Here is a 14,705-nt window from a genome sequence, read left to right as displayed (position 1 = left end):
CTAATTTTGCAGAGCTGAAAAATAACCCTGGCTTCCTTGCATGAAACAAAATGGCCAATTTATTCTATTAATATGAGTGCATTTCAAATCATGATTAGCTTTAAAAAAAAAAGTTAGTGGAATGTTCATCAGAAGTCCTATTGAGATCTATCCAAAAAATTCTGATTGTTTAATATTTCATCAACTTAATTTAATAGGTAAATTAATTATTTATCATTCCCACTATGCTGAGGAATCCATTATTCATCCATGCCAATAAAAGATTAGGTTTATGTGTGTGTTTTCTTCTGCTGGTAAAATCTGTATTACATAGTTGGAACAGCACAGTTTATTAGAAGCTGCCACTAAAACAACAGTATGGTACAAAGAAGCATTAAAACTACTGGCAATGTGTTACGCATTCTCTCTAACCACCAAGATCTTCAGAATGATAAAACCAGTGCTTTTTTCTGGGGGGACACAGGGGTACGCATACCTCTAAACATTTTGTGAATCTAAGTCTGTCCTCATTGAGGGGCAGTATTTCAATATGAGTAGGAAAATGAGAGTACCCCTAAACATTTTTTTAAAGAAAAAAAGCACTGGATAAAACTCTGATCAAAGATGCCAAAATAAATAAGGAAAGGGGCTAACAATGTAACTTCAAGAGCATTTACTAGATCTCCACACACACACACACACACACACACACACACAGCTTGGATTTATTAGAAATATCACTACTTCAAGAGTTTAAACTTGGATAAATGAACTCAAATAAAACACTGGCGTTGTGAGGATTTTAATACTTCTGACATCCGGTAGAGGGCAATCTAGTGCGGTCTTTTCTCTTTCTCTTTTTAAATGTGTTAAAAAAATAATTTCGGGCTATTGAAATATATTCCATGCCAGAAAGCGATGGTCTTCTTTCACAGCTTCCCATTCTCATCGCCAGTCTCCTTTTCTTCTATTGCCTCCAGGCACCGTTTGGACTTGGCATCCACAGTCCCGGTTCTGCTCAGTCCACATGACAAACAAGCCAGTTGGACCTGCTTCATGTTCTCTATGGCTTCGTTCTTGGCGTTCTTCAGTAGATCACCTTGTCCCTACAGATACACAACAAACACACAGAAAGAAGTTGAGTCACGAATAATGCACGTCCTTAAAAAGATAAAGAAGATCTGTCTTTCCTTTCTCTCTTTCTTCCTCTCTCACACACAAACACACAAACTTTGTCACAGCATAACATGCACAGACAACTTGTCTCACCCAAGAGTGAACGATAGATAGCGGATGCAGCTGGTCTCTCACATTTAATACATTATGAGCTGTTAGCAATTCAAGTGAGTTATTAACGCCTCTTTAACCCATCTGCGGACACTAGAGAAAATGGCCAAAATCCAACTAGCAAATAGGTGCCTTAAATCCTATTGAAAATAACAGTTCTTAATCTCATGTACACCCATGCTTCGGACTGATGAAGTTGACTCCTGTCTGGACAATGTTGCTGAGAGCAAATGCTTAAGGGGGGTGGGGAGCACCTTTGCAGAACCTAAGAATCAAACCAGAGTAGACATTTGTTAATCAGCTGAAACACTGAGCCAGCATCAGAGCGAACATTTACACCCTCTGTTCTTGTTAATATTTTCGTTGTAATAGTATTCACGGTATAATTATTCAATAGTTTATAGAATCAAGAGTGGATCCCAAAATAATCAAAAAATAAAAATAATTCACATTTCAACTAAAGGGCTTACTTCCGGGGGGTGGGGGGAGAGGTGAACATACTCCAGAAAAGCTGTAATGGACATATTTTCCCCGTTCCATTCCATTTTTAGTCTGTAGGCTCACTCCGTCCTGCATTCCCAATTCCCCTTGCCTTCTAGTTCAACTTGCAAAGTTTCCAAAATTAATTTTGGAATTGGCACATACAGTTTACTGTAGTACAGGTTACTGACGCACACCAAGGAATAAACACGTTGATAAACTAAATCGCAGTGCAAAACTAAAAAAAAAAAAGCAATCCACGCAATGATAGCAATCACATCAGAAAGGTTCACCATCACCACCCCAAACCTCCACACAGAGAAAGTACATGTAAGTGCTTTGGTGGCTATGTAAAGGGACTCAGTGAGGAGACCTTCATGTGTCAGTATGCATATGGGGTCCCTTCACACAACTGCTTGATGTATCTCCAGTGGGGGTAACTCTGCTACGTCCAGCACATGAAGGAGAAGGTCTTGTGAACCAGAAACAATTAATTTCTGTGCTGTGATTATTTAATCAATGAATATGTGCACTGGTGCATGTCAGCAATCTTATAAGGCAGGAAAATGCAAACCAAACTATGGCAAACTGCACGTGCACAGCCATCTGAACATAAGTCTGGAAATCAAAAGCAGATCCCAGCACTCTGACAGAGTCCCGCCAGCTTTTAGATTCAATTTTTGGCATTTGCTGGACAGATCATGAGAGTAATGGCGCTGCTTTGGAGACAAGGCCAGGTCACCAGGAACCACAAAACTGCGTGAGAAATTCTCATGGGGAGGAATCTGTAAGCATCCCTAAAGGAAAGCTCATCTTTGGGGACATTTTAGAAGAGCACTGCAGGATCAAAGGCATGCAGGTCCTTAAAAACACTAGCCATAAAAATAGAATGGAGAAATCTGTCAAGCACAACTCCCACAGACATAGCTGTAAGCTTCGCGTTCTAGCTGAAGGGCAGAAGAGAACAAATCGAATAAATGAAGGTTAGGGCTTACACCTTTTCAGGAAACAGAGGATTGCTTCCAAAAACAGAAGCTCCATGCCCATACCTACATAGCCACTGATGTGGGCAGGTAAGGAAGCAGCACAATTCAATGACGCCAGAATTCGCATAGCCTAGAAATTTCAGTCCGTCACCACATTCTCCGCAAAGGATAGAACAGGAACACAAGAGAGGAAATATCCTGTTGCTACTGTGCATCTGTGCACTGTGACCACATTTCTTACAATCATTACAATTCACTTTTCTCTCCCCACAGAGAACGATCCCAGCGTTGTGTAGAATACGAACCTGCAAATGACCACAGGGAACAATCTCAAGAAGCATGAGAAAGACATTTTTGCATGGACAGGCAGAGTCCCCCCAACCCCAGGCGACCCCTGAGTGGAATAATGACTCAAGACAACGTGCTATGTGGTTAAAATTGGCCACAACTTTATTAAGTTTCATATGTAGGGAGACCTTGGCTCCGGCATTGGGCGTTTATCCTTCCCAGTCCGCAGCTGGGGATCTGGGAGACATCAGGGTTATCCAGAATGTGTGGGGATTGGGCTGGCTCTGGAGAACATATGTTCAAGCAGAGAGCCCCCCCCCATTTCGCCGCCATCACAGGGGAGAGCAATGACAACCTCTTGGCGTATGGCCAATGCCTCCCCTCAAGACCCCTTTAATGGGGAAGCCTGGTATCGCCGTCGCAAGGGGGCTGTGAGTCACCACTTCACGCCCCCCCCTTTAGGGAAGACAGACTTAAGGATTCCGCCCAAGGTCTGAAACCGCCAAAGTTGTGACATTTTGCTGTGGGGAAGGCAAAACCTGCCAATGCAGGGAAATTCCTTTCCGGCCCTTCAACAGCAGCCTTGACATAGCAGTGCCTGCGTACCTGTGAGAAGAGGTTAACCTGCAAAGTAAGAGTTAATTGAGGGAGTAGAGGGTGGGAGAAGCTCTGGAGCCAACAGGTAAAATTCACCTTCTGTTGTGTGGGCAGGGTGGTCCCTCCCCCTACCTGGCCGATCCCCTGGCAACGCCTCCCCAGGAGGGATTGGGCAATTGGCTGAGGTAGGCGGAGACCTCCAGATATCCAGCCTGGGGAGGGTGAAACCAGCCCATACCACCAGGAGCCGCATTGGGATCTGGGGGCTGCGCGTGACCATGCAAAAGGCACCCCCCATTTGATGTGGGGAGCAGTCATTGCCACATTCAGTGCAAACCTATAGACACCTGGCATCACTCAGCTCATGCACAATTCCCCCCCCCCCTTTTAGCAAAATTTGGTGCTTGGTGAGAACCTGTTGCGACTCGATGATGCACTGACACATGTCATGCCATGTGATTCTGCATTCACCCCATTACTCCAGTCCTGGCAAACAAGTTTAGAGAGACAATGGTAGCTGGCAAGGTTCAGAACCAGTAAACAATGCTTGGGAACAATAGCAACTGGACATACCAGCGTGAGCTAAGATTGCATCACAAACTGATAACGTCCGGGGTCATTCAGTCATTCTGCTAAACAACTTAGTGATACAAAGGAACCCCTGTTCAACAGGATGGCTCTAGTGTGATTTCTGAGCCCATCCGACCCTTTATGCCAGGCTTCTTTTAAATATCATCACAGCTTTAATTAGTCAGCTGCTTCACGACTCCTACAAAGAGAGCATTGGCATGTAGGAATTAGCACAAAATCTATAGGTAGCTTATAACACAGTGTAACTGCACACAGTGTTTCCGTTCCATCCATGCACACTAAATACATGGACATGAAGTGAAAATACTCATGTAAGAGAAATCAGACGTTATGATCTGCAGATCTGCTTCAGTTATGGAGAAAGAGCAGATAAGCATATGTGTATGTGTGTGGATAGATAGATAGATAGATAGATAGACAGACAGACAGACAGACAGGTATAGGTATAGGTATAGGTATAGGTATAGGTATAGGTATAGGTATAGGTATAGGTATAGGTATAGGTAGGATGGATAGAATCCAAATCTTTCATTGAGACCCAGGAGCAGGGATGAAAGTTGTAAGAGCCACTGATCTTGCATTCGTTATTGTTGTATTGAATGATCATCCTAGAAAATCGCCCTAAGATTTCCTGTTTTGAAGCTGCCAGCAACAGATTGTATCACTGGATTACCTGGGGATCGTGCAATAAACTGGCAATCATAAATGTTTGTGAATCATTCATATACTCCCATGTTGTTCAAAGCTAAATACCATGGGTAGACAGATGGATTGGCATTGCATCATTGATGAAATGCAGTGATTTCTTGTCAACTGATGGCTCTAACAAGACTGTTCTCAGAGTTCAGTCACGACATAGGAATGTAAAGTACCGGTAATTCAGTTTGAGCACTAAAAAAATATCAGGGCTATACTGTTCACCACAAATCTAAAACATACTTATAATCCTTCACATTGCCATTACATAGATTTTCTTCTATTTAAGTCACTTGTTCTTAGAGTGGCATGTATAGAATTTTTGAAGGAAATTTGGCAAGCGTTTTCCTGCTTAAATTAATCTTGCTTTGTAGTCTGTTTTCTACAGATTTGGCCTAGGGATGGGAGAAAAATTTGATTCAGCTCACATTCATAAATCTACCTAATTTGCACTTTATAAAACAGTTTGTGAACTGAAGGACAACCATTCTCCAAAAGTTGCACTTCTCCAAATTTTGCAATGCAGTTCTCCAGCCAAGTAGTGTGTACACTTTACCTTAGCATACACATTGTTGTTGTTGTTGTTGTTGTTGTTGTTGTTGTTGTTGTTGTTGTTGTTGTTGTTTTACCTACCACATCACCAATTAAAAAATATAACATCAAGAACATAAGAGCCATGCTAGATCAGACAGATGGCTGCATGAATCCTGCAAGCACTCTCCTCTCCTGCTATTTCCAACAACTGGTATTCAGAGGCATACTGACTCATTCAGTGGAGGCAGAACATAACCCTCAAGAATAGTAGCCGTATCCTCCATAAATACGCCATACAAGTTGGTGGGCATCTCTGCCTCTTGTGAGAGTGAATGCCATAGTTCAGCTATGCACTGTGTGAAGAAGCACTTTTTTGTCTGTCCTAAATCCTCCAACATCCTGCTTTTAGTTTTATGCGTTTTAATTTTAGGAGAGGGAAAGAAAAACATTCCTCAACTCAAATTGCAATGACAATGTATATTGCAATTTGATATGTACATCCCCACTCCCCAATTTTCATTAAAGTTTTGTTGGCCTTTGAGGAAAACACACACACACACACACACACACACACACACACACACCTGCTTCATGTGAGCAAGGTAAGAAAGCAAATAATGGTTCTGGGTAACATCTCACAAGAAAATGAATGACAAACGTAAGTCTCTTGTGGCAATACTGTTATACTTCTGCAAGGGATAATTTCCGCGGACATGCTCTTGTTGAGAAGCCATCTGTTTGCTTTGAGAAATTTGGTTGTGAATATAATCTACTTAAAAGGGGGAGGTGCCAGCAAAATTATGTCAACACCTTAGCAAAACCAAATACTAGAAAGAATGTGGGGTTAGTTCCAAAAAACTGGTTAAACCAAAATGACCCCTGGAAATAAGTCACTGCAATAACCTGAGAGCACAGAACCATTTTCTTGGCACACACACACACACATAAAAAACTCATTTTTTTTGTCAGACAAAGAAAAATCACATTCCTCTATCCTAGCCTTCCAAGGCTTCTGCTTCTTTAGCTATTGATGTTATCATAGACTCTAGAAATAAGTATCAAACTGTAAGAGAAGATTAAAGACAGTGTCTGGTAGGATGATACAGTAGGGTGTTTAATGCTGTATTGTGTTTTTAATATTTGATTGGGAGCTGCCCAGAGTGGCTGGGGAAACCCAGCTAGATAGGTGGGGTATAAATGATAAATTTATTATTATTATTATTATTATTATTATTATTATTATTATTATCATCATCATCATCATCATCATAAAATAGTAAAGGGCTTATATAAAAGGTGGGAACATTTGGCAAACATTTCCTTCAACAAAACACACTCCCCCTTTCATCGATTTTTCAAGAAGGTCATCTTCCCAAGTCATCTCCAGAGGGAACATCCTCCAACACACATTTAAGTGGGCGATACCTGATCAAGTATCTCAACGTAACTGCACTTCACTAGCCGCTTCTCCATGGTTGCAGTCCAGAAGGCTCAGCATACATCCATACATCATTTTATTTCAACTCCATTTTGGCTTGAAAACTAACCCTCCTAGTCACAGCGACATCATTGCACAGCCAATCCTGTTGGGTTACACGACGACAAAACTGAGGGCAAACATGGTCACCGTGGTCAAATCTGATTGGGCGGAGGAGGGTGTCACTGTTACTAGGAAGGAGGAGGGCTATTTTTTTTCAAAGAAGATGATGCTGAAGTCACCGCCATCTATAAATATAAGCAATGTGGTTTTGCTGAGGGCATCTGGTGAGCTATCGCACCGCTAAGGGCTGAAAACAGAAATGCAACATGTGCTTTCATTCTATGTGATCATGAGAGCACCAATCTCACAGGTTGGTTTCACCTGCACCGGGGACACATCTGAAGTGAAGCTGACTAACAGATCTGTGTTTCTGCAGGCACAGAATGACAATCAGCCTCTTACATATACACATTTGTGGGGATATGTAAAGCTAGGGATAGAAGAGGAATCACTGGTGATATTTCTGAGCCCATCACCGATGATTACTTCAGTTGAGATACTGTTCAGGAGGTTGCGTTTGGCATTTATTTGCTCCCTGGTGAGCCACTGCTTTGCCTAATGATGACTCATGCTCTTCCAGACTTTCCTTCAAAAAACTTGCCAAAGCAACCATCTGCATATATAGTAAGCACACCCAGGGGCGTAGCAAGGGGGCGTAGGGAGCGGTCCATCCCAGTTTCCATAATGGAGGGGGTGACAAATTATCAAGGAAGAATTACTGCCCTACTAGGGCGATTCATAAAAAACTTTTTTAAAAATCCCTGCTCCAAAGGTCTTATCTTACTATACTAGGGATTATATAGCTATATATGAAATTTCATGCATATCGGTTAATATCTTGACCCTCCTCCACCAAAATAGCTGTTTACTTGGCTGTTTTCCTATGTCGTGAAGGCTGAAATTTCAGTTCAGTGGAGCACTTACTCTTCCCAACCCTAACCCTGTGGAAAGCCATCTAATTAGACTTTAATCTGATTTTGAGATGTTTTTAGGAGGTAATTTAATTATTGTTTGATTTTATACCAATGTTATGTATCTGATGTTAGCCACCCTGAGCCCGACTTCGGCCGGGGAGGGCGGGATATAAATAAAAGTTTTTTTATTATTATTACTATTCCTTAGTAACAAAATATGAAATAACGTAAAACCATTTTTGTGGGGGGGGGATCAATGGGGGGGGGTGACAAGAAATTTTCCACGCTGGATACCACCTGACCTTCCTACGCCTCTGAGCACACCACAAAGACGTACCAGATACGAGTTGCTAGTAATGTTTGTTTCAGTGAACATTAAGGGCCCTGGATTATTCTCCAGCTCAGATTACCATCTAAATCAGAATTCTTGGTTTACCCCCTCCCACCCACTCAGCCTCCCTCCCCACCAATTTCCCACCCACCCCCTTTAAAACACTTTTTCCCTGACCACCAGCCTGGCAGCAATAAGACGGATGCTCCAGGCACTACGAGAGATAAGGAAGGCAGAACTGAAGTAGCCCCGGGGAAATCACTTTCCCACGGACCCCTGTAACCTTTTGTCCTGGCACACTGGTGTAGCATGCCAGGTGTCGGGAAGGAAAAGGAGGGAGAGGTCTCGTTTTCTCTGCCTCCCAATGGCTGGAGTGCCACTGGCGGTTCTGTCACTGGATTGACCAGTAGGTAGTGTTAAAGTGACAGAGAACAGGGTGCTTGGGTCAAGGATTCTGCTTGGACTCAGAAATCAGTCTAGCTATCTCATTTGGGAAAAGTAGCTTGGCTGGTTGCCAAGCCAAAGCTTACGCAACCTGAGGGTGCTTCACCCATCACTAGTTACAGTAGCCAGTAAGTTATGTATACAGTAAGTTATGTATTCAGAACTGGGAAGTAAGAAAATGGAGCAACAGCAGTATAACGTTATTCCTTTTAAGGCCTGAGCAGTAAAATCTAGGATGCATGTCAGCTGGAAATCTGAAGGCATCCTTTCATAATCTCTGTACAGAAGGTTCACAATAAATGAGTAACTAGAAACATTTTACAAAGATAATATACATGAAGGGACTTAGCTAAAGTATGGTAGGTGCAATGATACATTAAATATTGTTTTAAAATATTGTTTTTAAACTAAGGATTAAACTCCACAAATCTGGAATGGAGTCCCTAAAATGGTTGCCAAGCTGGTGCCAGACATATTGCTCTGCTTTCCTTTGGACCATATCAACAAGGTTTGAGAGGGGTGTATTGTCACCTGGACAGCCCAGGACTTCCACACACTGCCTAGGCTTGTGCCCCAGGGAGGTCACTTTGGTGATGCTAATGCAGTTGTTTGACTCCACCCCCGGAGGCACACTCCATTGTCTCTCAAGACAAACAGATGCCAACAACAACATTGTTTTTATATACCCCCCCCCCAAAAAAAATTCCCCACACCTCAGCCATGTCAACTATTTCTGAAGATTTTTATTATCCGTAGCAGATTTGTGTGCTTTTCAAAAGTGACAACAGGAGAAAAGAACAGAGACAGTGAAAGAGTAGGGGTTTAAGAGGGTTGCTTACATTTCAAGAACAGGTGGAATGAGTTGCCGAAGGCAGGGCTTATAGCACCCAACAGCTGGAATTAACAACCCCCCGCCCATTTTTCCATTCTCCCCACGTGAGATAGGACTCATTCATTAGTATCCCCTGTCAAAACAAAAGCAGGCTGTGAACAAGAGAGACAACACATGGGATTTAACCTGTGGACCATCAGTGAGGGGCAATAGCGAAACCATCCAAATAATCAAGGAAAAATCTTATCAGCCATAGGCTAGAGGTCATTTCATAGCATCTGACTCCTTTAACAGCTTCCAGCCCACTGATCTGAGCCACAGGGGTTCTATTTGCATGTTTAAGACATGAACTCTGGCACTCGATGGGTCAAGTGAATTCCTGCTTAACTATTCTCCACAATGGAATATGTATTTAAACAATTTTGATAAGCGCTTAGACAATAACTATTATGAAGCTGTCACAAAGCTGAAGGTACAAAACCAACCTGTAATCTACATACATGTTGATTACCTGTCAGATTTTATTTCCCTGACATTGAACATCTGAACATATTTGGAACTGCATTGCAAGTACTGTAAAAGGCTTTGTTACACAATTTCCTGAATCAATGGTTGCCACATGTAATTGTATCTATACAGTTCCTTAACATTGTTAAACATGGCAAAGACTTTCAGTGCCTAAACTTAAGCTTTCACTGAGAGCTGTATATTAAATAGCCCCTTCACTTTATTTAGTGTGCAAAATCAGACATCCTACAACAAAAGAATCTTAAACAAGTTAATTATGAGGCTTTATGCTTTCCTCAGTTCTGAAAGGCCTGGACTGTGGATTATGATTAAACAGGCCTATTAAAGCAGAGAAGATTAGTTTGGCTAATTCCATAATAGTCTGGAGAGAATTCGCTGTACTGTACTGCTAACTGCCTGTGTCAAGGCCCAAGGCAAAAATCTGAGCAACTGAAGAGGCAGAGAGAGAGAGAGAGAGAGAGAGAGAGAGAGAGAGAGAGAGAGAGAGCGCAGCTGTCTTGCCTGCTGCAACACCTTCAGGTAATTAAGACATGGTGTATCTCAGATTTTTTTCCAGATGTCTAAAAACATCTGTACTAAACATGGGACAGAGCAATGGGAGCTCACCCCGTCACAGGGATTCGAACCACTGACCTTCTGATCGGCAAGCCCAAGAGGCTCAGTGGTTTAGACCACAGCGCCACCTGCATCCCTATGGGAAGATAACCACCTGTAAACTGAAAATCTCAAAGTCACAGAGCAGCCAATGAAAGAGTTTTGATATTAACATGTAGAAATCATCAAGCTAGACTAAAGGTTGCTCCAAAATGTTGTAAGACCCTGCAGGAGCTCGTGGAATATGGTGCATAGAGCTGCATTAAATAATCAGCAAATATTGGATGCAACACCTTGCATGAATAGAAGCATGTTCCATGAGTCCAAAGGTATCACTGGATAGAACCTTAGCTCAATATCTTAAAAGTGGACAGTTAACCACCCAACCTCTACCTAGCTACTCTCTACCTAATAATTAGCTTCTCCTAGTTTGATTTATTACCCAAAATTCAGAGCAGCCATCAACAACAACATGCTACCAATTTATTCTCACTTCAGAGTAATGTAAGGTGGCTTGGCTGACCACCAAAGATTTTGGACCTCAGTAATAAAAGCCAATTAAAACATCATGCTATATTATGCCACTGTGCTTTAAACAAAATTAGGTGCCAGAACCTATGGTTAGTTCTTAGAGATATAGTGCGAGATTCTTGTTTTGATATGTCACCCAAGATTTTTACAGCCAAAAAGAGAACTGGCTTGAATGCAAAGGATTTCCCCCCCCCCTATCACCTGGTTATGCAAGCTAAATTATTGTGTATTAGCCTGTCAAATGTAACTAAAAATGACAATCTGTACCTCAAAAATTGTGATATTGGAATATCTGTTTCTCAAGGAAAGTAGAAGTGAATTTGATGTCTACAATATGTCTCAATCCTCAGGATCTTCACTGGACTCAATAACTGAATCCTGCTGTGTTTCTAATATAGTTCTTTCCTAGTTCATCATTACAACAACATACAAATGCTGATATCACCACATCAGCAAGGCACAAAACTTTAACTAAGGTTCAACTCACAGATTATTTGAGCTGAATACTGACAGAGGTTTTAAATGTGAAATGTGACCATAACAAGAACATATATCATACAGGTACCAGTGGGGTCTGCAAGATAATGATGCAATACTTCTGTCTGGGATTCCAGGCACTCCATGCTGTTTCATCACACCTGCCCATCCTGGTTCTCTGTTTCTTTTGCCAATCCTGACGCTGCATTCAAAATGCCTACCAAGCAGGTTCAGTCCTCACTGCGTTGTTTTGAAATCCCTTCCCACTACCCCACAGGTTTCCCCCCCCCCCCGAAGGTTTTTTGTACTTCTCCAAACCTCAGAGGAAATCCTGAGTCTGCTGATAACCTCCCCTCTCATCATGGATGGTGCCATTTTGGCTACACAAAGACAGCACTCAGAGCGTTGAGATCACTAACTGTAACATATACAACATTCATCTGGAAGCTGTGATTGACCTCAACTCCTTGATGTTACCCAGATTCCCACAGGTGTAACATGCAAAACATAGGGGGGAAAGATTGTGTGCAATGCAAAGGAGTTTGTTTTGTTTTGTCTGGAACAAACCTCGTCCCTTCTTCAATCTGGTACCAACAGATGTTTTTGCCTTCAAGTCCCATTACCCCCAGACAGTCGGGCTAGTGGCCATTTTTCTGGAAGTTGTAGTCCATAATAACCTGAAGGGCACCGGATTGAGAAAGGCTGCCTTAGACAGAAAGAGACTTGAAAGATGCCTGCTATTGTGCCTGCATACACAGCTTTCAAGGTTTTATCCATCCAATAATGTGAGTCCAGAAACAACTATCTCCGTTCTCACCAGAGAATTGCACGGTGAACCTAAAGATGAGAATATGGCAGCCTAGCCTGCGATTCTACTGCAGCCCCTCCTGGGATCAGTGTGTCTGATGCTTCTCTGTTATACACTCAGATGACTCTCTCATAGCACATCTGACATAGGAGTTGTTACCTTTTCCCTATTGTTGTCTAAAAATAAATTGAAGCCTTCAGGGATTGCCTCTCTGTGAAGTTTGGGCAAGCAGCACTTCTTTAAAAAGCAAAACAAAACCAAAAAAACTATTAGTAGAAGGAATGAATAGAGGCTTTACTGCTCTATGCTCTTCTTGACATTCTCTGGTTCACTTGACCTATTTAAAGCTAGCTGTAAGCTGTCAAGGATACAAATTCAAATGACTGGCGTTTTCTAGCATTGTTTTTACTGTAAAGCCTCCTTTTTATCGAGAGCACTGTAATCCTTTGATCAGTTTAGCGACTCTGACAGCTCTGGTACAAATCCTCTTCAACACCTTCTACCTTAAGAGCTCATAAAAGCTGCCGGTCTCACCGTAGCTGGAGAAACAGCAGCAGTAAAACAGCTGCTCTTTGGTCTTCAGCCATCCAAATTCAATACAATATTACAAGGCTTTTGTTTTATCTGTGTAAACTAGAGGCTCTCCAAATCCCCACCCGCCGCTCACATGCCACAGCTAAGCACCCCAAATGGTCAGGAAGCAGTAAGAAGCAAACAAAAATAAAGATTTTGTCCAGGATCAAGGCTCAAAGATGAAAAATTATCCCTGTACAGTGAAGATATAGGTTGGTATGGGCAGCAGGAAAATTGTTTGATACCTGCAAATCTTGTAAGGTCCTGGCCAATTTGGTAATACACACTGCAGTATTATACTCTTTCCTCTTATGCTTTCTCCTTGTTGGGTAAACAGTTAGGAAGCTTTCCTTCTCTGCGCTTCTAAAATGACCGCTATGCCTTTGAAGTGACTACTCTGATATCTAACCCAATTACAGGGACATTTCCTTCTTGGCACAAAGAAATTCTCATGCAGCAAACAGCTCGACATACAGTTCTTGGGAGGTCAAGCATGGGAGATCTCTTCTGGTTGTAACAGTAAACAACAGGACACTCCTATGTTATGTTTGAAGATAGATTCAAGTGATTGTCAGGAGATGAAGTATTGTGGTTGCATTATCTTGTTGTTGTTGTTTAGTCGTGACCGACTCTTCGTGACCCCATGGACCACAGCACGCCAGGCACTCCTGTCTTCCACTGCCTCCCGCAGTTTGGTCAGACTCATGTTGGTAGTTTCAAGAACACTGTCCAACCATCTCGTCCTCTGTCGTCCCCTTCTCTTTGTGCCCTCAATCTTTCCCAACATCAGCGTCTTTTCCAGGGAGTCTTCTCTTCTCATGAGGTGGCCAAAGTACTGGAGCCTCAACTTCAGGATCTGTCCCTCCAGTGAGCACTCAGGGCTGATTTCTTTAAGGATGGATAGCTTTGATCTTCTTGCAGTCCATGGGACTCTCAAGAGTCTCCTCCAGCACCATAATTCAAAAGCATCAATTCTTCAGCAATCAGCCTTCTTTATGGTCCAGCTATATGGCTTCACAAAGAGATGCATGAAAGCACCTTGTTTTAGCCAGTACAAAAGAGGCTGGACTAGACCAGTGATTTGGGGATGGGGGGAGAGTCTAGAGTACATGAAGCAGTCAGTCATAGCAGTTTTGTGAACACAGTCCACTTTCATATCCAGAAAACTAAAGCCAAGTTTATACAAACATCAGAGTGGAGGTGGCAAAACACCTACAGGACTGTACCACTTCAGACGGGAGAATCTTACTTATTTACAAGGTTTATATCCCACCTGTCTTATTACCAAATGCTTGGTGATACAAAAAGCTATCTGCACATGGAAAGCTTGTGATTGGGAAGAAATGTTCCAGCCCAGATGTTTTCCTGAGATGCTAGTTTTCTAAGTGTACATAATTTTGTTGTGCACATAATTTTGTTTTACACGGGCATTATTCAGTCATGTGACAACTTGATTTCCACCTGCCAAATGTTCCTAATACAGTCCAGGAACAGTCTACCACCTTACCTACTTACCTACAACCTACCTACTACGTTCACATGAAATGATTTCCAGGCTATCAAATGATTTCCAGAGAAAGTATCCTTCCACAAGGAAGGAAGTCTCCCATCAATTTAACACAGCATCGTAGTATTGATTTTATTTAAACCCAGGATGTCATTTTATTGGGGCAGCATGATGGCTCTTATTTTTAA

The 14,705-nt window shown here is 42.1% G+C and overlaps 1 protein-coding gene across 2 annotated transcripts in view; it reads right to left on the bottom strand.

Moving 5' to 3' along the window:
• Window positions 1-765: 765 nt before the first annotated feature.
• Window positions 766-14,705, bottom strand: part of PLCL1 (phospholipase C like 1 (inactive)) — a 181,917-nt gene continuing 167,977 nt past the window's right edge. For both annotated transcript variants that reach the window (XM_033169263.1, XM_033169271.1), the window contains exon 6: window positions 766-1,085. In XM_033169263.1, the coding sequence (XP_033025154.1) occupies window positions 909-1,085 (177 nt within the window). In that variant the 3' untranslated portion in view covers window positions 766-908. The remainder of the gene's footprint in view (window positions 1,086-14,705) is intronic.

Source organism: Lacerta agilis, chromosome 1, assembly GCF_009819535.1.
Source record: "Lacerta agilis isolate rLacAgi1 chromosome 1, rLacAgi1.pri, whole genome shotgun sequence".
In the NCBI taxonomy this organism is placed as follows: domain Eukaryota; kingdom Metazoa; phylum Chordata; class Lepidosauria; order Squamata; family Lacertidae; genus Lacerta; species Lacerta agilis.
The sequence above is the reverse complement of the archived record's forward strand: the minus strand, read 5'-3'. Positions and strand labels throughout refer to the sequence as shown.